The sequence below is a fragment of the Mauremys mutica genome, chromosome 1 (genome assembly GCF_020497125.1).
Source record: "Mauremys mutica isolate MM-2020 ecotype Southern chromosome 1, ASM2049712v1, whole genome shotgun sequence".
Lineage (NCBI taxonomy): Eukaryota > Metazoa > Chordata > Testudines > Geoemydidae > Mauremys > Mauremys mutica.
Window position 1 is genome coordinate 197,802,553 of NC_059072.1, and position 25,853 is coordinate 197,828,405.

Here is a 25,853-nt window from a genome sequence, read left to right on the forward strand (position 1 = left end):
TTAACATTTCCTCCACACAGCCTTATATTGGAAGATTTTAGTAAATAACAAAATGTAAAACTATAAACTGTAGTTAATGTTAGAATCAAAAATACTTTTACAGGGATTTTTTGAGTTATACTATTAATTAACAATTGCATCTTTCTGTATGCAATATACTAAAGTAACTGCATTAATCTATATCTTGGCAGTCTTAGGACTACATTTTTGATACAACAGACCATAAGGATTCCTTTGCAGGTACTGCCCAAGACCATGAACTTAAGCACATGCATAATTTTTGCACACGAGTAGTCTCACTGAAGTCAGCAGGACTACTCATATACTTAAAGCAATGTGTGTGTGTGTGTATATATATATATATCTAACAGGGGAATGAACAGTTATGGTGTTCTAACTGGAGGGGAGAATGGAGGCGTACCAGAAGTTTCCTTCTTAAGAAACTTATTCATATATGACATTCATGGATCTCATGGAAATCTAAAGGCAACTCATTTGCTTTTCAGAAGCACCTTTATGAGCCTGGGATAAATACTATCCCTAACAGGAATAATTTAACAGTATTCAGCAAGAGAATGAACAGCATCAGAGACAGGAAAATCTTCCCAAATCCCAAGTCAATTTGAGTGCTGCTGCACTGGAATTTTGTGCCAGACTAAACAGACACTCCAGAGAAGCTGAGTATTTGTGTCTAGATTTTAACTTTTTCCCCCATTAACTCATAACTACAAGTTCATTCAAGGTCATCACAATCCTGCAAATCAGATGAACGTGGACAGACCCCTGTTGCCTGCACTGAGCCCCATTAACATCAGCAGTGCGCCGCACAGGTGCAAGGGTCCACCTGCATGAATTGGGGCTACTATTTATATGTAGTCTGTATTGTTCTTTAAGGCATATGGGTTTTTACATTATGTAAGTTACCTAAAGAATAATCTATCAATAAGCAATGAAACAACAACAAAGAATATCAAAGGAAGAAAAAAACATTGTGAATATCCCATGTTAGCTTTTTTGTGTGTGTGGCATTAGTAATCCAGTTTTTAACCTTTCAGTAGTCCAATTAAAAATTATGCTCTAATTATATGCAACATGCTGGAAAAACTTATTATCTATTTCTTTGACTCCCAAAGGGGATATGAGCAGCTCTCTTAAATTACTAGGTATTTTCTGTAAGATGTTTCGATTTATGTAGGTCACAGTTTTCTTCTATATAAATTAGCATTTTGGTAATGTTTTCAGCCTAGACCAATAATGGCACTGCTATAGCTCTCATGTTGTAAATAAGAAAACAACAGAAAGCACATACCGATTACAAAACAGATTTATGCCATTGATATTTTTCAGCTGTATTCAGTGGGGCAAAAAGATTATGGGTGACTGTTTGGGTGTTCTGATTCAGAGTGAATGGCAAGCCATTGTAGTGATTAGTGTTCTCAAAATCTCCCGTCAAGTCTATTTCTTTATTCTGTGGGTGTACTGAAGTGGAATTCACTATTATATCTGGAAACAGAGATGTATTTTAAGAAATGTACTAGACATATCAGAAAATTCAATTCTGCTGGCCCTTCACTGAAGTTCACAGAAAGTTAAAGTTAGTACAGTTGCTACTATGAGTGTTTTGCTAAAAAATTAAAGTTGGGCCAAGAAGGCATATTAGGGCAGGCTTTCTAGTTCTCATTTGAAGACAATTCATACTTGACTTTGGTCCTGGGTTCAAGAGTGCCAAAATCTCATCAAAACTTCTCGCAAGCTTTTAGCCACAACCGACAAAAACTTTGCAAGATCTTGCAAGATTTTCACCATCCTGAGCTACATCTGAACCAAATTCAGAAAATGTGACCCTGCTGGTTTGGCTCCAACTTGTAGAAACCAGTACAGAGCTGAGTAACCTTTGAATAAAAATATTCAAAAATAGTAGAGAGGAGGTTCATATGGGAGGTTCCCATGGAGGCCTATCTTCACTGTGCTGAAAAATCTAAGATCTTGATCTTGACAAGGTCTGGTTTTAATGGGTTAAGATAGATGATAATGAAAAGCATTTGTGGAAGTGTTTGGTTTCTAAGAAATTCAATCTGTGCTGAGCCTCTCATTTCTACAGCTTAGTCCATCAACTTTTATTACTTTCCGACTCCTTTACTAATATCTAGCAAAACTCTTAAATCCCCTAGAATATCCATTTTAAAAAAAAGAGAAATGTGCAGAATATCTTGAGTTTGGCTTGACCAGCCTATGTTTGTCCAGTACGATTAATTATCCATTATAAGCAGTGTGAAATACAGCCCACAATTATTTCTCACCCTAAGCCAACGAACAGCATGCCTTTTATAGCTAGCAGGGCTTCTTTTCCTGTTACTAGTCAGACACCTCTTTAATCTACTTCCTGCAGTATAAACACTCCTACCCAATACAGACAGCAAGCTTTCACTTACATCTTAATGAACAGTCACCCAATGCATGTTCTGCATTGTTCTTTCACACAAAAGTCTTAGGCTGTCAAACACAATGTCTGCTTTAATAGGGGTATCTGCTGGTAGTTATACTTTGCTACTGAACTCAGTAATGTTGAATTTCTTACAATATCTATTTAAATACGTTGCAGTTACTGTCCCCTTACTGTTGGTTCATTACACTGTTTTTTCATATCCTGTAAATCTTTATTTAGCTATTCATGGAGCTCTGTAAGGACAATGTACTAAGTTATCTTTTGCTGTAACTGTAGACAGTCTAGGCATATACCACTTGTTAATGAAGGCAGCAAATGGCTTCACTTTTTATGAAGGAATTAGAAAGAGAAATCCAGAAAGCAAAGAAGGGGCAGCAAGGTAGCTAAGCACATGAGTAATCTCACTGAGATCAACAGGACTGCTCTGATGCTTAAAAGTTGGGCATGTACCTTGCCAAACCAGGGTAACAATGACCATAAAAATAGCTGTCCTTTTTAGGGCTGTTTGTAAGATATTTCGCTCTGTTGTTTGTTCTACCCGATGCATAAGAAGAGTTTGGTTTTTAAAAAAAATAAATTAAAGGGAAACTGTCAAGGTCCAGGTCCAGCACAGAATTCTCATACTTACAGCAGAACCTCAAAGATAGGGGGGTTAGGGCTGCAGTCATGGGGCGGGACGGGTGTGTGTCAGGGCTCCAGGCAGGGGGTGGAAGTCAGGACTTCTTACCCTTGGGAGCACTGGGGGTCAGGGCTTCGGCCCCACAGGAGGTGCTGGAGGCTCGGGGCTTTAGCTCTGAGGGGAGTGCTGGTTTCAGCCCCAGCACTCCCACCATAGCTAAAGCCCCGATCCCTGGCGCACGCCCCATCCCAGCTGAAACCGGGATTGGAGCTGTGGGCAGCCCTGAGCCCTAGCACCCCCCACAGAGCAGAAGCCAGGAATGGAGCTGCGGGGCTGAAGCCCCAAGCCGTAGCCCTTCACCCAGATCTAGAGCCCTGGTGCTCACAAGGGTCAGAAGCCCCGACCCTGCCCAGAGCCCCAACCCTCCCTCTTTCCCCTATCCCTGTGGCAGACCTCCGTAATGTTCAGAGTTATGGACAACCTCCATTCCTGAGGTGTCGGTAACTCTGAGGTTCTGCTGTAATGCTAACTAATAAGCATGGAACCAGAAGGGGGAGTGATAACACAACATGCACACTCAGATTATATGTATGTCCATAATAAAGCTGTTGAGATTTTACAGAAAAAAAATGGTAATTTTTAAGTGGGTCCCTGAGCTTTACAGTCTAAAAACTGAAGTATTAACAATGCTGCTTTCTAACTGGTTAAAAAGCAGTACAATTGGATACAGAAAGGGTTTCGGAAGGCTGAGGAACAAAAATTCTAAACATAGCTGGCAGAAACAGACCAAATCACCAGAAACTTCCTCTGAAATGTTATGTTCACAATGTTTATCATAATAAGGGTTGTAACAGCAACAGGGATCTGTTCCTATGGCTCTTCGTTTCTTTACCTGGTCACTGCCTAATGGGCAAAATCTTCAAATTATCATCCAGTAAGTCCTAGTGAAATGTTAAGACCATGTAAAGAACTAGTAACAATATTTTAAACATGCTACATGAAACCCCAAATTAGAAGAGACAAAGAGTTCTGTGGCACTTTATAGACTAACCAACGTGTTGGAGCATGAGCTTTCGCGGGTGAATACCCACTTTGTCGGACGCACCCACGAAAGCTCATGCTCCAAAACGTTTCTTAGTTTATAAGGTGCCACAGAACTCTTTGCCGCTTTTACAGATCCAGACTAACACGGCTAAACCTCTGATACTTGACACCCAAATTAGAAGTCTACCTCACAAAAATAACCCAGACAAAACTAAGGTCACTGTTACTCTTAACTTGCTCTGAAATCCAAATTTACTTGGTCTGGGGGAATTGGCAAGAGAGGAAGACAGAAAGAAAAAAAAATGGAGATTCTTATAATGCAGTATCAGAGAGGTAGCCGTGTTAGTCTGGTTCTGTAAAAGCAGCAAAGAATCCTGTGGCACCTTATAGACTAACAGACATTTTGCAGCATCAGCTTTCGTGGGTGAATGCCCACTTCGTGGGATGCAAGAGTGGAAATTTCCAGGGGCAGGTAAATATAAGCAAGCAAGAAGCAAGCTAGAGATAACGAGGTTAGATCAATCAGGGAGGATGAGGCCCTGTTCTAGCAGTTGAGGTGTGAAAACCAAGGGAGGAGAACTGGTTCTGTAGTTGGCAAGCTATTCACAGTCTTTGTTTAATCCTAAACTGATTTGCAGATGAACTGCAGATCAGCAGTTTCTCTTAGAAGTCTGGTCCTAAAGTTTTTTTGCTGGAGGATGGCCACCTTAAGATCTGCTATTGTGTGGCCAGGGAGGTTGAAGTGTTCTCCTACAGGTTTTTGTATATTGCCATTCCTAATATCTGATTTGTGTCCATTTATCCTTTTCCTTAGAGACTGTCCAGTTTGGCCGATGTACATAGCAGAAGGGCATTGCTGGCATATGATGGCGTATATTACATTGGTGGATGTGCAGGTGAATGAACTGGTGATGTTGTGGCTGATCTGGTTAGGTCCTGTGATGGTGTTGCTGGTGTAGATATGTGGGCAGAGTTGGCATCGAGGTTTGTAGCATGGATTGGTTCCTGAGCTAGAGTTACTATGGTGCGGCGCAGTTTGTTTTTACAACATATGAATCTTTCAGATCCTAGGCTCACTGTGACTCTGGTTTTCCTGCTCGCAGAGTGACAAATCACAGACTGCTCAGGAACACTTAACTGTTTCATAACTGGAAAATGAATGTATTCATTCAAAACAGTGATATACTTGTTTTACCCCCTACACCACATGAAGTGATTTGTACGGCTCTTGGTTGTCCCTGTATTTTGCATAGTGTGTCCTATGTCTTCCAATGCTGTAATCTCATACAAAACAAGAATATTTAGAGCCTTGCCCCCAAACTCTAGTACATGAAGAAGGAGCTCACATAGCTCCACATGGAGGCCATATGGTTTCACTATGCAGAAGAGAAGTAGGGAATGCCTCAAGAAATTATGGCTAAAAAATAACCTTTAGGGCATCTTACTAACCTAGTGGCAATGATCTATGCTGAGTTTTGGGAAACTACCTCTGAATTTCTAGTCCCCATTCTCTCACTCCCTGGACTGAATGAAGTTGTGTGTTGCAGAGGCAAGACACTATTCTTGGAGAAGGGAGAGGGCCTTGAGTGGTCGCTTTAGCTAACTCCGGGGAAAATGTTGAAGGTCTCCAGAGGGAGTCCTAGCATGTAAGTGCTTTTCAAACAAAATTATAATGGCTGTGCTGGGGGAATAGAAGATTAAAACCTGGGAGAAAATTAAAAGGTGAGAGGAGGAAATCTTTGTGGTTTTGTAACAGGCACCTAGAACCCCTCAGGGGAAAATATGTACCTCTTCTTCACCTTGCTATACATCAAAATCTTAGTAGTCAGCCTAATTAATCACAAAAGAAACAAGAGTAGCTAAGAGCCAGTGGGTCCAATGGGGTTTACATTGCTGGAATTTTGATTTGGTTTTCTATTAACCCCCCACCCCGAAACATACACGAGTAAAAAAATATCCAATATCAACATTTTTAAAGTCTTCCTAAAAGGATCAGAATCTAAAATATTGACCCAATAAACAGAATTATCTACCAAAGCACGTTTGGTAAAAGTTCCATCCCACACTCTCTGCATGACATGCAGCAAATTGCTCCAGTGAAGTATAGCATCTAAAGCCACATAAACATAATAGTCCAGCCAGATCCTGAGCCCAATAATGTTAAACTCCAGTGTTCTGTGGATTTTCTTTTAGCTCAGTACAGAAATATAAGTGTACACACTATAAATAAAGCATGTGATAGAAACCACTGAGCTGATTTATACAGCCAGCCAAGCTGGCAGTAATCAGCTAGGATACAAATAAATAGGTCAATGGGTATTTCACACTTGATTGCTTTAGACAAGAAGTCACAGAGCTGAAACCAAAAATCTGAGACACAGCTACAATCCCAGATATAATAATAAAATGTACCTCTATTTAACTTACATTTCAGAGAGTAAAAACCAAATAATGCACAGGGGCTAGAAGAATAAGAGCTTTGGAAAAACCTTTTATACTTCCTTCCACTGATGTCTAAAGAGATGGAAAATGATGGAGGAGCTCTAAATGCTTGCCTCCAAACCTCAACCCTATTCCCACTTTAATCTAAAATCCTCCCAATTAGAATGTGTGTTGTTCAGTTTTAAACATTTTTAATACCATGCTTTAGATGCATATGGCAACTGCAAGCACTTTAACAAGGTAAAATTGCGTTACTGAAACTTCTGTAAGCACCTCTGAACCATCTGCTGAAATGCTATTTTGTTGCTTCCTCCAATTTAAATTGAGATATTCCTACTCTTCCTTCAGCGACAGTGAAATAAAGGGAAAACCATACCCCCTCCCCAATTTCCCTTCTATGGGGAAAAAATTCTGGCAAAGAGGTTCTAGCCTTTCCTATGACCTATAAGCCCTGCACTGGAAGGGTAGTAACTTATTCAAACTGGGATCAAGATGCTCTTACCGCAAGAAAGAAAATTAAGTGATTTTATATGTGTAAGGGTGACATCTTGTGGCCAAATATAAAAATCCCAGGTATGGAGTTTATTGATTACCCCCACCTCATCCTTACAACTGCTTTTTAAAAGCAATCATTCAACTACTGTTGATGCCTGTTCGTGTTCTATCTGCTAGCTAACAATTTCGAACATGGTCAATTTTTAGGAGCCTTCTTTCACGTTTGCCTTCTTCAGAGCAGGAAAAGGAGAAAAAAAGAAAATAAAAAAACCACTCAATTTTATGTTATTCTAACCACATTTTTAAATTAACTTCTGAAAAAACAGATCAAACAAATAAACACACTTAAAAGTGTCTTTTGTTTTGGGGTAATCACATATTTAAAAAGCCAAACAAAAACTCACATGTTTCTCTGACTAAATATCTACCAAATCACTATCTAGCCAGGGAATTTGTGGTTGCAATTTAGTGTAACCACAGGTCACGTCATAAATTCCCAAGCTCCTGTTGATAATCTAACCACAATGTTTAGGGCCAGATTCTCATCTCACACAGGTGTAAATCAGGAGTAACTCCACTGTGGTCAATGGAGTTACACTGATGTATGTTGGAACCAAAGTGGACCCATTTTATGTTAATTTCCTCAATGGACATTGTTACCTTGGTTACTGCCGCTATACATCAGTGCACTGTCACTCAAGTCAGACAGATTTTCCATGCGACGTGGGGGTGGTTGCATTAACTTCTGCCCCCCCTCTATCTCTGGATAAGTACGCACTGTAAGGCACAGTGAAGGCTGAACAAGGGCATCTTTCAGCATGGTTGAGTCCAGGTCTTCAGCTCCTCTTTTGTTAATCTCAACAATTTCATCACCAGCTTTAAGGCCTGCAGAACAGAAAGTAACAGGTAAGTATCACACAGTAAGTTTCTGTTGCCCATGTCCCCCAAAGACCTCAGTCTGTGTATTTATGAAGTGCTAGTAACTGTGATGTCTAGACATGACATAAACATGCAGAAACTTGATGGATGTGAAGGGATCACTGATGGATGCTGATTTTTGTGACGAGATCTATCTTAGGGTTTTCTACGGCGTCCCATCACCATAGTATCATTGTGCTTGCTATCACCATGTGGTACGTTTACAGTGTATTCACTGAATTCCACCGTACGCCCTTTGTGAGTGAAGAAATAAACTTTTCTTTACATCATCTTCTAGGAGAAAAACCATGCACAGCATTTACAGAACACACTGTTTATAAACAGATTCAGACTTCTAAAGCTTTCCAGATTATTGGTGAAGAAAGTAGTAGTGTGAGATGAATTCGAACAGGAATCTACTTTCCTGCTTCACATTGACCTGGGGGTTAGAATGAGAGAAAATGGATCACAGAAATATGACACTAATTAATTCCTCAAGACCAGCGTGTCCAACGTTCTGCCATCAACACTAAAAACATTTTTAACCTTAAAGTAAATTGTGCCAAGAAAGTCAAACTTCCAAGTTTCAGGACATCACAATTCTCATCATTAACTGGAGTCATTTAGCAGAGAGTGTCTGTTAGAAAATGTTTAGGGCAAGATTGTGGCTTTACAGTAGTGGCTGCATCACAGGGGTGGGTAGGAGGAGAAGCCATGTAACGGTGGCCCTTCTCTGCTGATCAGTGCACAAGAAGCGATGGGAGAGAGGCTCAACCATGACCCCACCCTTTCACAGAGACAGGCACCATAATTCATTTTAGATCAGGGGATCTCATCTTTTTCAATACCAGGACTCCCCTCCCCCAGACCCATTCCCTGCATTTAGCTGGGATGGCACCTCCCCTTTAGCAATATGGAAAGAGCAAGGTGGCCATGACCCCTAGCACTGAGACCTCCTCTTCTAGATTTCTAGCACTCTGGTATTGTGTAGGAGGACTCCGCCTGGACTCTGCAGACGGCTTCTTGTGCCCCTGCCCTTCCTTACCCACCAAAGGTGAGCCACCATCTAGCCCAGGGGTCAGCAACCTTTCAGAAGTGCTGTGCCGAGTCTTCATTTAGTCACTCTAATTTAAGGTTTCACATGCCAGTAATACATTTTAACATTTTTAGAAGGACTCTTTCTATAACTCTATAATATATAACTAAACTATTTTGTATGTAAAGTAAATAAGGTTTTTTAAATGTTTAAGAAGCTTCATTTAAAATTAAATTAAAATGCAGAGCCCCCCGGACCGGTGGCCAGGACCTGGACAGTGTGAGTGCCACTTAAAATCAGCTCGCGTGCTGCTTTCAGCACCCATGCCATAGATGGCCAACCCCGGTCTAGCCCTCAGTATTTACAAACTAGTGAGTATAATACAGAAAAGGGAGAGGAGGAGGATTACTAGCCAAAAACCTTAGGGTGAGAACTAGGGAAGTACTACGCAAGTGCGATAAGGCTCATAGCCAAATGAAAAAAAAAACCAGGGATTTGGGGCATTTACCCAGCTCTACCTTTTCTAGCGTCTCTGTTTCCATTTTTGCAGTAGCAAAAGCCATTTTATGGTGGAAAACTGCTTTTTCCAATAGACAGACGCTGGGATGATTTACTGGTTGGTTTGAGCATTGTGTTGTCTCTTCCCATCAACTATTCATAGCTCTCCTATGTGGCAGAACTGGAGTGCCTTATGTTCTCATGGTGCAATCCCTGAGGTAAAAGTCATCTGAACACGTGTGACTGAATCACTGACACTCTCTTTATAAAGCAGGATTAGCTATATTGTTTATTTAATTTTCTTCACACTGACGAGTGCTTTATTGAAAGAGGCAAGCCATTATGATGGCTAAGGAAAAGAGGCAATGTCCCTAACTGAAACAGAATTGGATTTAGGACTTTATTTTGCCTCCTCCCTGGTCCTGAAAACATATTATATCCTGTCACATACATCCTCTAATGCTGAATTTATTGCTTGGAAATTTATTCACGGTATTTATCCAATTCTGGGCACTATCTGGAGAGAAAACAGCTGGCTCCAACTCAGCCCAGGAAAGACAAAGGTGGTGATGATAGACAAATGGAAGCATTTTGAAGATCCAGCAGAGAATGTGACCTCACTCTCAACAGGCGGTCTGTACACACTGGCAGCCAGCTGCATGCTGGACTAACTTTCATTATCAGGGGGGCCTCCAGGGTCAATCCAGGCTGAAGCATGTCACAGTGATCTGTTCTGGAGGTACTGAGTGCATTGATTAATGTAGCTAGGCTAAGTCACTGCAACATGCTGTACCTTGGGCTGGCCCTGGAGGTCACCTGAAAAAGATCACACCACTAACACCTGAAGTTCAACACACCACTATCTGTTTGGCAGAACAGACCGACTTGAGCACATCACAATAAATAATATTCTGCACTGGCTGCCTAGCCAGCATTGGGCTGATTTCAAGATCCTCATCCTTATCTTCATATCCCTAGCCAGGCTCCATCCTGTTCATCTGCAAAATCACCTCTTGCTCCACACCCCAGTGTGTCAGCTGCACTTGAAAGGGGTGCTCAGGCTGATGGACAGTGGAAATTGCAGGGTCAGAGGACAAGCTGTTCTTGGTGGAAGCTGTTTAAGCACAGAGTTCTCTCTATAGGAGATCATGCAGACCCTGAGTCTTGCCATCGTGAGGGCAGGATGCAAGACTCAGCTCTTTCAGCAAGACTTCCCCTAAGAATTGCATTGTGAATCCAGCTGCATCCTCCAGGAAATAAGCTGCCCAGATTTGATTCTGCTTAAGTAAGTGGCTTTACATTTGGTGAAATGGGGAGGGATGTCAGAGGAGGCTGCGGGAGCTTTGTTCTTCTTTAGGGGAAAAAAAAAGATACTTCTCAGGGTTCGTCTACACTGCAGCTGCGAGTGTGCTTCCCAACTCATGTATGCAGCGCACTAAAAATAGCAGAGTAGCCAGGGGTAGCACAGGCAGCGGCTTGGGCTAGCTGCCCACATACGTACCCAGAGGGTCAGGTGGTTTTGTATTCGGGTGGCTAGCCCAAGCTGCCGCCTGTGCTGTTTTTAGCAAGCTAGCTCAAGCAAAGCTAGAGTGCGTTTGTCTACCTGAGCTGGGAAGCACCCCTCAGCTGCAATTTAGGTGTGCCCTAAACATATATAATTGTGCCCAGATACTGTAGTGCTGGTAATCATATAGCTACAAAAACAACAATAATAATAATAATAAGCTGGTCCAAAAGTTTCAAAATTCAAAATGTATTGATTAAAAAGGGAAAAAAAATTGTCAAAAAAATTCCCATCATTTGACCAGCCCTAATAATAATATTCACCTATCATCTGTACCAACTGAGAAATATAGTCACTATCTCTCAGTTATAGGTATCTTACAGGTTTACTTACGATAATAGTAGGTAAAAAAAAATGTTCACACAGAAGTGTGATTTTTTTTTTAAGTTGACCCTGTTCTTTTGAAAAGACCAATTTCCCATTGACAACTTAGTTTAGCATTCCGAAGCCAGAGTACCCAGCTTTCTTTCTTTGCTTGTTTGTTGTCTAGAATCTTGCTCCAATATCTTGTAAAATTCAGGAAACTGCACTTGATATTTCCAAACTTGCTGAAGGAGGGATTGCCCAGACCTCCCTTCCCTACCCTTTTATATTTGCCTTGACTCACCACCGAACCTCGGAGCCTTTTGTTTGCCTACCTATGTGCCTGCGTCGTGTAAGGAGAAATGTTAAAGGATTTTGCAGGAAACTTCATACACCTTGGCCAGAAAGATGGTGGCCATTCATATGGGAAGAGAGTGGGGAGTGGAAAGTGACAGGAAAAAAGAGTGGAGGATCTTCATGGTTCTGAAACAGATGTAGAGTCCTCCAAAAACACTACTGAAATCCTCTTAGCTGATTACACCCTTTGGGTCAGTTCTCTGGCCTAGTCAGCTCTGTTACATCCCAGGTTCAGAGCAGCCCTGGCTGAAAGCAAAACTAGGAACAGTGATCTCAGCCACTGAAGTGAAGATGTGCCACTTATTTTATTCCTTCATCTCTTGGTATCAGTTCTAGAGTGGCTTTATGGACCACTTACTTGTCTTTCTCGCTGCAGTACCTGGTGATCCTGCTATGTAAGAGAAGGGGTGGGCGGAAAAGCAGTTCAGAATGAAGGGTGACTGCACATATACTGTAGTCAATCCCAAATCATTCCGTAGGTTGGATGGGGAGGTAGACATAGGCTAAGGCAGCAGTTCTCAACCCGCGGGCCGCCTGTGTCCCAATTAACACACAGCTGCGGCCCAGCTTAGCTGTGTGCTAAAGGCTACGTGCTCTGGGCTCCCAGCTGCCCTGCTGCATGGCGGGCTCTGGGCTCCCAGCTGCTCAGTGGGCTCTGGGCAGCTGGCTGCCACCCGGCCACACACAATGGGGTCGGGGTCCTGGCTGCCCACCAGCCCCACATGGTAGGGGTCCCCACACAGCAGGGTCTGGAAGCAGGGTCCCTGCCCCCCGTCCAGCTCTCTGCTTCTGGTCCCACTCTGTGGAGGGGTCTCTGGGCAGAGCGCGCTGAGCATAGGGGTTTGGGGGGCACTGTGGTTTTCAACCTGTGGCCCAAGTATATGTGGGTCGCATATGTGGCCCACCATGATAAATAGGTTGAGAACCACTGTGCTAAGGTATGTGGGGCCCTTCCAAACACTTCTCTGGGACAGGCACAGATTTTTCGTTCTGTGTTTGTACAGCACCTAACACAATGGAGTCCTTCTGGTCTATGACTGGCACTCCTAACTGCTGCTGCAATACCAATAATAAAACAACAACGAGACTATTTTAACTTGGATAGAAGTCTTCCAATATCTTTTACCTTTCTTGAAAGCCAGACCCGTCTCTTTTACACGGTTCACATAAAGCCGACGAAACCCTTCTTCTTCCACAGAAGAGAGAGAAAAGCCTACAGAAATACCAAGTGACACAATTAAAACATCTTCAGAATTAGTTCTATAAAAACCCCAAGAGACATCTCAAGCACAATATCTGAGGGCACTCTTTTCCACAATAAGCAAAATCCTTGATAAAGCAGTACCCGATCCTAGTGTGAGCATCCTTTACTCATGCAAGTAATTCCATAGCAATATTCAAGAAGTCTACTTGTGAGTAAGAATTATCCATGGGAGTAATGGGCTTTTCAGAATTGGGGTCCAATTTTTCAGGGGGTGAGGGGTAGTATTAAAGCTTAAAAAAACTGAAAAGGAAAATTACTAAATAAAAAAAAGTTACTTAAAAAGCTGAATTGAATTTTTGTATTTACATAAATCATTCAAGTTTTATTTGGGGAGACCACAGCTGTAAATTGTTGGAATGCACTTAAAACTGTCTTGCCACAAAAGGTCACTTCAAGAAGTTGGATATTTGCAGACAAAATGTATACAATGTTATGGTTTGTTTCCCAAACCAACAAAGGCCAGGAAATTCAGAGTTATGGCTGACACTCACACAAGGCATAATAGTGCCTGCTCAAGCAGAATGTCAGCTTTTACTTTCTGAATTTCCTGGGCTGGGCTGGTTTGTAAAATGCTGCCTTTTTTTCTCTTCTCAGCTGCTGCTGGCATGACTTGTTATTCACCAAGTCTCAGTGCACATTTTTATGGCTAAGTTATAAACCTGCAAACCAAAGATTTATAATGGAAATACTGACATATACTTAATTTTAAGAGTGCAAATGGCACAACTATATTTGATATTGGTGATTTTCTTTATCCATTACTTGGATTTAATATAATGTCAGCTCTAATGTGTGTATAAAATAAAATATATTTTATTAAATTTGTTTTATTTATTTATTATTGAGACTTACCTAAAAAAGGATATTTGCTTTTCTGAAACTTCATGACACCCTAGATGTGTATTATTCTTTTTTTCAAAGAAAACTTTTATGAATCTCTAGGGAGAGATGCTTGTTTGACATGCAATCAGCCATAAGTCAAGAGGAAGCAGATGTACTGGGAGCCTATTCTGACTCTAAGACTCCCTTCAAGTTGATGTTTATGGATGGCAAGTTATTCTTTCATTCATCATTAAAAAAACAGGGGCCAGCCCACAGACCTGTGGCATATGGTCATTTATCACTTAACAGCCAATTTGGAGACCAGAAGCTGGGCTCCTCAACTTGGAATATAAATGGAATCTGTCAAGCTCACTTCATTCACCAAGGTTAGTGGGGAGAGAAATTCTGAATAAACTGAACAGCCAGGAAAAGAGAAATGGTAACTATGGGCTTGTCCTCACTGCAGAGTTAATTCAAGTCCCATCCAGTTACAAAACCCCTTAACTCAAGTGTAGCAGTGCATTTAACTTGAGTGAACTGACCCACCGAAGCAACAGCACAAGTTAGCAGAACACACCAGCTGCTAGTCCAATCACTCTGTGCAGCTCAAGTGTTATTTTGCAATATGTGCTCAAGCTAGACCAACTCCAGAGGCATTAACTCAAGTGTAGATCAGCTAACACTGCCTGTTACATGGCTCTTGAAAGATGTAATGGGACCAAGACATTGATGAGATACTTGCGAGCTGTTTATGAGCTATAGTGTCCGCTTCCAGAGAGAACCCGGTGAAAGTGGACAAGTTCAGCTGGAAACTCTCAGAGTTTACTGTAGGCCATCTCTACACTACAAAATTATGTCGACCTAACTTACGTCGCATACAGCCACCGCAGTTATTAAATCGCTTGTGTGTGTGCATGCTTGGCTCCTTGTGTCGGTGGTGCACATCCTTACCAGGAGCACTTGTATCGACCGTATTGTCAGTGTGGAATGGCTTCTGAAAGCCAGTAATAATCAAAGTAAGCAATGCAGTGTCTACACTGACACTGTGTCAACTTAATTACATTGACTGTAACTCTACGCTGCTCAGGGAGGTGGTGTTACTAAATCAGCATAGAGAGGCGTTGGCGGGAGCCAAATTTAAGTGAAGACACTTCCACAGCTAGGTCGATGCAAGGCAGCTTACACTGACCTGTGTAGTGTAAACCAGGCCTTAGTAGAGTTTCTCTCAACCATTTTGCTTGGGGAGCTGGGTTTGTCTGCCTTGAGTCGCTTTACCTTAGCGACTCATTTAACCTCTCTGCCTTTGATTCTCTAGCTGTTCCATGAAGATAGTAACATTTCCCTATCTTACAAAGGCACTGTCAGAATTAATTAACAGTTTATAAGAAGATTAAAAGTGTACAAGAATTATTATGATGATTATAGCTGGAATTCTAGCAATAGCAACAGTTAATGTTGCCTACAATTTCAGTAATGACAACACTTCTTTAAATAACAGTTTCTCAAGCAGGCTGCACAAGGCACATGGAATTTTGGTACATAGTGTTAAAATCTTAAAAATGTGCAGTAAGTTTGCTTTGGACTGAATGAAGCACAGTAGTGAAAGCACATGATAATTAGGAAGCAGTCTTTTACGGAGCAACTGAAGGTGGTAGGACCACTGCCTCATTCAATACAATAGTTTAAGATCCTGCATAGGTGAATTCTATTGATATCCAATTAACATAGGCGCCAATTCAGCAAAGCATCCCTATTCATGGAAGCACTTATACAGGGGCTTAAATGCTTTCCTGATTTGGGGCTACAGTGTTGCCACACTATGGATTTAATTATTATGGCTTTTAAAAAACTAGGAAATTAAAAAAGAAATCTCTGTTAAGACAGCAAAGTTTAGGGTCCCAATGCTATAAAGGCTTACACACATGCTTAGTTTTTTTGGGTTTTTTTCGTATTGAGAGGTCAGTAGGACTACTCATTGTATATAAACTTAAGCACATGATATTGGTAGGACTGTAAAAGTCAGCACTGTGTTAAAATTGCAAAGGTTATGTTAATCTATATAAAGGCAAAGTCAAGCATTAAAAATTCAAATGCACTTGCAGCCTTAACTTTTGCCTCTCATATTCATGCATTTCAATATAGGCTTAATATTACAACATCACTTAATATTATCTTCACAGGACCCATGCCTTATTCAGAGCCCGATCCTGCTCCCATTAAAGTCAAAAGGAGTTTTGCTATTTCTTTCAATGAGTGCAGTAAGCATTATGATGGGTATTAATTGTCTGCAGGATCAGGCCCACCCGTAAGACACATTTCCTGCCTCAAACAGCTTAACTGATCATTTTATTTTACAATAGTTTGTTTTCATTGTTTTCCCCTTTTTTATGTTCCTGCCCCTAAATAAACCCAAAAGGGAATAAAGACAAGCCCTTAACTATTAAAATCTTCCCAGGCACAACATAATTATTGAACCTGGGGTCATAATTGTGCTAGTTAATATGTATGTCTTAAATCTTTAGTTTTCAAATAGAAGCCAGTATTGTGGCTTTGCACCAGAGCTCAACATTCAAAATGGCCTACAGCTGTATAATAATCAGTTTTGGGATTCAAAATTATTCTATTCATTAAAACAGAATATTTGGATAAACATTAAAAGATGCGGATCGGCTGCCCGGGGGTAGACTGCAAAAGAAATGTAAAAATACTGTAATTGCCTGACCAAAGGGCAATCTTGCCAATCTAAAGGCTTGTAATTTTGAATACTAAAAAGTTAAAAAAACAGATAAGACAACAGAGATTTTGCTAAAATGATATACAGAGTATTTCCCCCCTCTTTATAAATGTGTTAATATTATGGGGCATATTCCAGCTTCAGAGATGCACTGAGCTTCTATAGACTTCACTGGATGCCAAACTCGTGTACCCAAAGCCCGCCTATGCGGGACAAGATTGTGACCTGTCTCGGGTGCTTAGGCAGGGAAGTAAAGGGGCTTCCTTACTTCCCTAGATGATTACCCATGCTGTGGGTAGCAGCATATAGGGGAGAGCATCCTCTGAAGGGCCACTATATAACCCCCACACACGGGCAAGGAAGAGACTGGAGGAAGCCAGAAATGGGGGGGCCAAGGGTCCATTCTCCTTGGTCCCAATGCACGGGGGGACATGTGATACATCATGCATAGAGATGGTGCTGGATACTTTCTACTTGGAGCAGCAGGATAACCAGGAGGTAGGCTGTGACTCTGGGCTTTACATTAATGTTAATGCACACTAGGGAACTTTTAGTGCACACCAGCAAGGTTCACATGGGCCAGATAGTTTGCAACACATTGGTGTGCACTGGAATGTGCACCCCACCGGAGTGTACTACCACCCTCAATAGGCAAGCCCAGAGTCACAATCTGCTCCCCCATCTGCTCCTGCAGCAGTGCAACAACACACTGTCACTTGAGACTTACTGCAAAGCCACAATTTATCTTATAATACAAACATTAACATAACACGTGGCTATTGGGAGAGGGGAGTTCTGCTCTACAAGGTTCTGTTTTTCACCATTCCAGGTGACAAAAGCACTCCGTGGCTCCATAACTCTGTGCCACATTCTTAATTGCAAGGATTTTGCACAGTATGTTCTGAGAAGCTACATAAACAAGAAAACATTTGCCTTTTCTCAAATTATAACTTTCATGAGTGATCTGCACATGCTACAGTTCATGTGCCAAAGTGGACTCTGCATTCAGTTTGTTTAAAAAAAAAAAAAAAGAAAGAAATCCATCCAGCTTCAATCCAGCTTTTCATGGCTTCTCTTTCTCTGGATGACACAGGAGTCAGAGGTGCTTTTTTTATTTTGCTCAACAGTCCCTTAAAGGTATTTTAATGAATTGTAAATAAGAGTGTGTTTGCACCAGGATTTGATAGGAAAAACAAAAACAAACAGGAAGAAAACTTACCATAAAAATCAGAGGCCGTATCGGACTTCTCAATCTGAATGTGCTGTGTAATTTTTTGACAGATTTCAATTTCTTTGTATAACTGGACAGACAAAATATTTTAAAAAATCCATTATCACAAAAGGTTATACTGTTTGTCACCATTCTGAGCATATCTTTCTTTTTAATTAAAGGGGCAGAAGGGGAACCAGGTCATTTATTTACTGCAGCCTTCCCTACACCTGTAAAATGTATTGCTGGAGCCACTGTGCTTTATTTTTAGAAACACTGGATTGTGATTAAAAGAGAGGAATGTGATATTTCTAGCACTGCCTGCATGCAAGTGGTTATATGCCAATGTCCATCCACCAATAAAGTTCTGAGTGCACAAGGAATCCAGGGTTTGGCCCCCAGGTATTTCTATTTAATAGTCTGGGGAAATTCAGGGTGTGTAAGAATACCGATTTAAAAATAGATTTAAATAATTATTTGTATTGAAACTATTTTTTATTTACATGGTGCCCGTTCTTTACTTCTTCCCCATTTTATAGCCTGAAATTGCTGGAGTGGATTTATTTTATTTTATTTATTTCCTAATTGCTAGTAGAATGTCACATCTGACAGATTTCTCTACTACCAAGTTTCACACTTGAAATGCTCATCTAGGTCAGCAAGTCCAGTCTTCTCCTATCACAGGCAACCCCATCATATCATCCCATTTATAAATTTATCAAGCTCTATCTTAAAACTAGTTAGGTATTATTATTAACAACATCCTTACTGGGGGAACACCATAAACTCAAAACACAAAAATGATTATATGTGCAAGGAACATCACCTTCTGGTGTATCAAATTTCCACAAGAAAATAAAACTGAAATGGCTTCAACCAGGCTATACTCCACCTACTAGGGATTGCAACTTGAACTCAGTGGGACTTGTGCTTTTAAATCAGTCAGATGCTTTTCTGTCTTTCTTTCTTTCTTTCTGTCTGTCTATGTCACTTATATCCCCCACACCCCATTACCGTAGGGTCTGAGCACCTCATGGTCTTTAATGTATTTATCTAGACAACACCCCTGTGAGGCAGGGCAGTGCTATTATTCCAATTTTACAGATGGGGAACTGAGGCACAGAGAGGCTAAGGGCCAGATTTACAAAGGAATTTGAATATCTCAAAATGCAGCTTGGTGCCTAATGGGATTTTCAAAAGCAAGTAGGCAGCTCACTGCCATTGAAATCAGCTTTTGACAATCCCACTAGGTGCCTAAAAACCTTTGTAAATCTAGCCCTATAAGGGTATGTCTACACTACCTGCAGGAGCAGCGGGTAGCGATCTATCTATCGGGGATCGATTTATCGCGTGTAGTGTAGACACGATAAATCGATCCCCGACCACTCTCCCGTCGACAGCTGAACTCCAGCAGTGCGAGAGGCAGAAGCAAAGTCAACGGGGGAGCTGCGGCTGCCGATCCAGCGCTGCGAGGATGCGATGTAAGTAATTTTAATTTTATCTAAGATACGTCGACTTCAGCTACGCTATTCTCGTAGCTGAAGTTGCATCTCTTAGATTGATTCCCCCCACCCAGTATAGACCAGGCCTAAGTGACTTAGCCAAGGTAACTCAGGCTGTCTGTGGCTGAGTCAGGAATTGCACCCGGGTCCTCCACAGCCTAGACCTAACCACTGGAACATCCTTTCTCTCTTTCAAGACATCCCACCCTCAGATGACATAGAATCATATGATAGAATCACATGCTGAACTTAACTATAGCTATGTATATCTGGTTAAATACTTGCAGGATCTGAGCCTTAATTTTCAATATTTTGATTTTTGCCTATGGCAGTTTTTTAAAAATTCACATAAGGGACCCTGCTAGGAGTGGTGTTTGTTTGTTTGTTTGTTTAAAAAAAGAAGCAGCAGCATTTACAATCTTGTTCATCATCATCTAAAGATGCAATAGTAGAAAAATTCAAATTAGTTTTACAAAAAGTCTCAACCTGATTTAAATCAAAGGTTTTTTAAAAAGTTATTTAAATCATTATGTAAATAACCTTCATTGAAATGATGCCACCCTAGAAACAAGTTTACTACAGATTCCTTAACTGGGATATTTTCACAACATAAAGTATTTCTAGTCCCCTTCCTCAATATGAGTTGTGCCATCTAAACCAAAGAGGAAGTCCTGAGCAGCATAAAAGGCCAGAAACAAAGTGTGACTGGCATGTCTATGTGGGGGTAGGGAAGGCTGCACAGAAAATACTCATGTGAACACTACACTGTCGGCAGACTACAGAGTACTGCTCCATAACAACTTTCTCAGCAAGGGGTTTCCAAAGACATGGAACCAGGCCCTCAGCTGATGTAAAATATCATAGCTCCATTAACTTCAATTCAGCGCCGATGAATTACACACACTGAGGATCTGGCCCATGGAGAGGAGGTGGGGCTCACTATGGGCTCATGGGGCTCAGGGTGAAAAACTGTGGGGTAGACATTCAGACCCTCGCAGGGTCCCACAACTCAGGCTCCAGCCCAAACCCAAACCTCTACACAGCAATTTTTAGCCCTGCAGTCCGAGCCCAGTGAACCTGAGTCAGCTGACTTAGGCCGGCCATGGCCGAGCCGTAGGTCTTTTATCCCGCTGTAGTGTCCTCTCACGGACTAAATAAGAGCCCAGAGTTGTCATGCTTCAATGGATGAGCACAAGCAGAGGGGCATCTTAAAGATGAGATTTAATAATCTACACTTTTATACTGCAGTCAGTTCAAGAGCCTCTTACAAAATTTGTTATACTCTTATAATACCATGAACAACAGCATGGCACCATTTCATTATCTGGCAAGCCCAATCTCCAACTCTAGGTGGCAGTGTTTCCTCTTCGTTCCAGTCAGATTCTCTCTCAGCTCCCAGTGTTTTCAAAAGATCAAGGCATTGCTATCTCCAGTAGTTTTTTAACTCTTCTCAAGCCTTTCATGTCCTTGCACAGATGTCATTTTCCTCTAAAGCTTTGATCCCCCCGCCCCCGCCCCTTCCTGTAACTCCTGATGCCTTCTCCCTCGCTCCAACCCAAAGCGCTCAGGCCTTTACTACGCAGTCCCTTGTTTCCCAATTAAAGCCATGCATTACTTTACAGAACAGTAACACCTAAATCAGATGGAAAGGAAAGCAGTTTAGCATATCAGGTTTCAGCCAAAAGAAACCTGACATGCTTATTTGCTCTAAAAAGCACTAAAAACAAATAAAAAATAAAAAGCAACTACCTTGTAGCGCAGCTAACACTAAAAAAACCCCTCAGAGTTACAAGTTTTAGCTGATAACAAATGAAGCCTCCATGTTTGAATATAATTACTTCATTTACATTATAAAATTATGTTTTTGAAAATATAGATTTCAAATCTCTAATTTTGATTGAAAAATCACCTGGTTTATGAAGAAAGAAAAGAAAACATCTTAGCTGCCTCAGAAATTCTATTAAACTTTTTCTAAAGGAATACATTTTAAAAGCTGTTGAAGGAGCTGAGAAGGAAAGTAGAGTTAGGCAACATTAATATTACATAACCCTGTAAATAGCTATTTGAGAGACTACAAAACTGAAGGCTTTAGTCAATTTTATTATAAGTTAATTGCAAGAGGATCTCTTCAAGAAACACCTAAATCAAAATAATCACAAAGATTTTGTAGTAAGCACACACATGTACAATACGACACATGCACTGCTGTCCTTCTGCTAATAGGTTAGGTCCTGGTCCTTCAGACACTTACGTGCATTGTGAACTTTAAGCATGTGAATAGTCCCACTGATTTCAAATTAAGATTTTAAAGTTAAGCACTATGCATAAGTACTGCAGGATCAGGGCTTTATTTTTCATAGAATCTTGGATGGCTACATCAGCCCTATGGTACCCTGGTGCTGGGGGAATTTCCCAGAAGGCTGTTCTGATCCCTCTAAGCAGTGAAGGCCAGGATCTGGCTCCTTAACATTTGAGTTTCCTGACTTCTGAGTGTTTCATTTCTCAGTTCTAACGTGCCATTAATGCTATTTCCCCCTCATTTAATTTCTCTATTTTGTTTTAAGGGTGATAATGGTGGTGGAGGTTAAGGGTGTTGTTCCATCCTAACACATCCTTAAATCAGGTACCATTAACAGAGGCATCCTGAACTGACAGATGTTTGAGGGGTTTTTAACTGATTTTTTTACTTCAGCAGTTTTTGAGATATACAAATTCAAATATTCCATTTGAAACATAGGAGGAAAGCAATTTGATACCATTTGAGTTACTCCAGAGCCTTTTTACCTCAATCTCCACCCCCGCCCAACAAGGGGAAAAAAATCATCTTTGAGCAGTGTCTAAGTATGGAATGTTTTGACACAAAAGAGATTTCTTTGAGCAAACTGAAAATTAGGAACGTTAGAAAAAAGGGGCATTAGAGTGGAAGTTCAAATTCAGCATTAAATATAGTGGTTGTCACCAGTGACGGTGATTTTATTACACACACAGTGAGTACAAATCCACTCCGTCAACAAGAAGAAATACTTGTTGAGATTATTTTATAGGATGCAAATAAGGTCATTTATATGGTGTGGCTGTTTGCTATGGACTGCAAGGCACTATAGCTACAAGGTGACTTTTGGTCTACAAAATCAAAAAGCCTAACTCCATGTACTACAAATATTAGATAATTGCATCTGGATTTAAAATTGCCTTGATTAATGCAAGTGAATAGCTAAACTAAAGTGTCATTTAACACTGTTCAGCAATTAGTATTACCAATTCATAGATGTCCTCTTCTGGCTTTGGTACATAAAATTGCATCTGGTTTTCTATCAGGAACTTAAGACGCAGAAAGTGAGCGGAATGATCCAGCTGATATGTCTGCAACAAATAGAAGAGACACTTTAAGAGAGAAAAGACAATGACTACAGTTATATACAATAAAACAAAACCACATAGGTTTAAGGAGAAAATAGATGATGACACCATGGGAAAAAAAAAGTTCTTTATGTTTCATAAGAGGTGTGAAAATTTTGTAACCTAAATAGAGTCTGAAAGTTTCTTTCTCCTCCCCTTCCAAATTAGAAATGTTCACCTAACTGCTTATTGGTATTTCATAAGTAATGCTATTACTCTAAGTACCACCTTCAATTTTGCTTATTTGGCAATTCTATCCTCACCCACTCCATACTATTATAGAGATGTTGAGCACGGTATTAATGCAAAGGAATTAGACCATACTTCCTGTATGCAAGTACATTTAAAAAAAGACAAAGAAGAAAATATATTCTGGCTAACAAAGAGAAAGATACAACATGAAAGTAGTTTCTTTCTGAACCTTTTCATAGTTTAACATTGAGGCATTCTGTGATAAGTCTGCAAGCAAGATTATGCATAAAATATCCACCTCAGTGCTTTAGACTGTACACAGCGCATAGTATGCTAGCTTAAAAAAGCATGAGGATGACTCTAGGGATGCACACTGGATTACTTCCCAGTGGAAACACCCTATGTCACTTTAAAGACATTATGGTTAGCCGCGAATATGGCATTTAACCTGGGAGATGGTAATGACCTTTCCTCTGCACAGTTAATAAGCTTAAATCAAACTGAGGTTAACTCAGTGTGTAATCGAAATGCATTAGGGCAATGACAAACACAAAGGATGTATTCAAAAGTTACTTTGCAAAGTTAATAAGTTGTTGACTAGCACCCGATGTGATTCACAAAGTACATCCCTCACTGTTATTTGTGGAGTCCTATTATTCACTGTTTGTATTCAGAAAATAGTCACAAATCCCAAAAGTTTCCCGGATATTAGTACAATTGATCTGAAAGTTTGTACAGGAATTGAATAATTTGCTATTTGTTATTCTAGTGGTGTAAAAATTTCAGCTATCCAATCACGAAGCAGAAGCAACACCCTAGGACTTAGGTGAAGAACCACACATCATACATAATGAATAATGCACAGCAAATAGCTACTGTGAACAATTTAAATATCAGCCTATGGGTTTTTTTCATTTATGAACTCTGCAGTGGATATCTAGAACCAGGAAAGAGTCACACACTGAAAAAGGACCCCACTTGAAACAAATATTATTCACAACTAATTAAATCAGATCTATTGTTGACTTTACATCTAAATCTGTCTAATTTAAACAGATGAAATTATCACTACATAAAACTGAGTATCAAATTGGACAACCATTGTAATTTAGACAGTACATCAGAAATAAAATATACCACAAAATAAAAATTGCGAAATAAGACATCCTCATTCTACCGAAACTTTTGTGAGATCAGCGTTTATCAGTTTGCCATTTTATTTGCAGCCTATTTATACTACCTCTTTCACACACACACAAAAGAGAAGAATGGCTGTTTTAATTGTGCAGAATAATAAATCAGCCAGACATCAGTTTCTGGTCAGATTAATCTACTCTCACCAGTTATCAGAGGAGTCAATGATGAGAAACCTGCCACATTAAACAGTGTCTGGACCTCGAATCCAATCACAATACATTTATACACCTGCCTTGTATTCTGAGAGTGATCTGAAAATTTAGATTTACAATCAGGGAGCTCTCTGATAAATCTCAATGAGAGACTGGATATGGAACGTATGGATGCCCCATTGTGTAAAAGACATTTAAAACAAAACTGGACAAAGCAGCACAAAAGTATACTATCGGTAAAAAATCATGTACTGACAGAGAAATGGAATAGATGACCCAGTAGCCATCTCTGTCATTCCGCAATCTCTTGTGCCTTGTGTACATTCTGCAGCTCATTCAACATCAGAGATGTCTGCCTGGCAGTTATTAACAGAATGACATGCCAACAAGATTTAGCCTGACGTTAAATGGAATCTAATAGAGTCTAGGATCCAAAGAGACATATACTGCCCACGCTTCTGTGTGTTTGTAGCTTCCAAACAGCAATACTAGATTTCTTCCTATTCCAAGAAATATCCTTATAAAGATGTTTCAATTTTCCTGAACACTATTCAGAAATCCTATAGAAATCACTGAGTGTATATGTTAATCCGTAGGGCTGCTATCATCTTACCACAGCAACTTTCCCCATGGACAGCCTGATCTATAGCTCACTGAAGTCAATGAAAGCCTTTCTACTTATTTCAGTGGGTTCCTAATCAGGCCCAAAGAAAATTGTAAGTGTATCTATCTTCTTGCAGGTGATTTTGGAGATGTTTGATTAGAATCATAACCTTTTTGCTCACCATCTCAAAGATTAGGACTGAGGCAAATGGAGAGATTTTGAATGCAGTATTGAAACCATGAAAAAAATCCACTAGCGGAATATTGTCTTGGAGCAGTGTCAATTTAGATTTCTCCTCCTAATTGATTTTGAGGACAGAAAACAGGACAAAATTGTTGGTCAACTTCAGTAGATGGTCTTTCAAATCCAGAAATTTCTACACCATGTTTATATTCCATTCCTTAGTGGTGCTTATTTGTTTCCATGAATCTCTGAGAGATCCCTGATTTTGATAATTTGCAGAAGAAATAGAAGGGTCAATTGATAATTTTGATCATATATTTTGATCCAGATGGCATTTCTTAGAAAATGTATTAGCCTTGGCAGATACATTGGGCTTATAGAATCGCACTTCCTTCAGTTCAGGAGATATAAGTCCGCACCTTTTGGAAACATACAGTCACTATACAAATATCTATCTATACTTATATATACATTTACATAGATACGTGATAGTATGAAATACTTAAACACACACACACACAAACTGATGTTTTTTTTCTTGGCTTCCAAATGACATTACTTGTTAAATCTTAGAGAAAACCAAACCATTTTAAAAATAAGCCCAAATACTAAAAATATTTTTTAAAACCCTAAAACACGACGATTACACAAAAACAGCAGCGTTAGCAAGAAGAATGCATTATTCTGCAAATATTCTACTGCATTTTGAATTATCTGATAGAATAGTCAAGATCAGTTTAATGACATGGGTAGTCTTAACTACATCTACAACATGAAGAGGTTTATATGAAATGTAGATCTTGAAATGTTTACTATACCAGAACTTGACTGTTTCTCAGATGGCAGATGGCAAACTGATGTGAAATGATGTG

At 40.2% G+C, this 25,853-nt stretch overlaps 1 protein-coding gene across 1 annotated transcript in view; it reads right to left on the reverse strand.

The window, feature by feature from the left end:
* The window catches only part of TIAM1 (TIAM Rac1 associated GEF 1), a 248,546-nt gene that overhangs the window by 32,893 nt on the left and 189,800 nt on the right, over positions 1–25,853 (reverse strand). Inside the window, exons 12-15 of the mRNA XM_045002300.1 lie at positions 22,513–22,617; positions 17,762–17,843; positions 12,849–12,935; positions 7,707–7,931 (exon numbers count right to left, since the gene is read on the reverse strand). Coding sequence (XP_044858235.1) covers positions 7,707–7,931; positions 12,849–12,935; positions 17,762–17,843; positions 22,513–22,617 — 499 coding nt within the window. The remainder of the gene's footprint in view (positions 1–7,706; positions 7,932–12,848; positions 12,936–17,761; positions 17,844–22,512; positions 22,618–25,853) is intronic.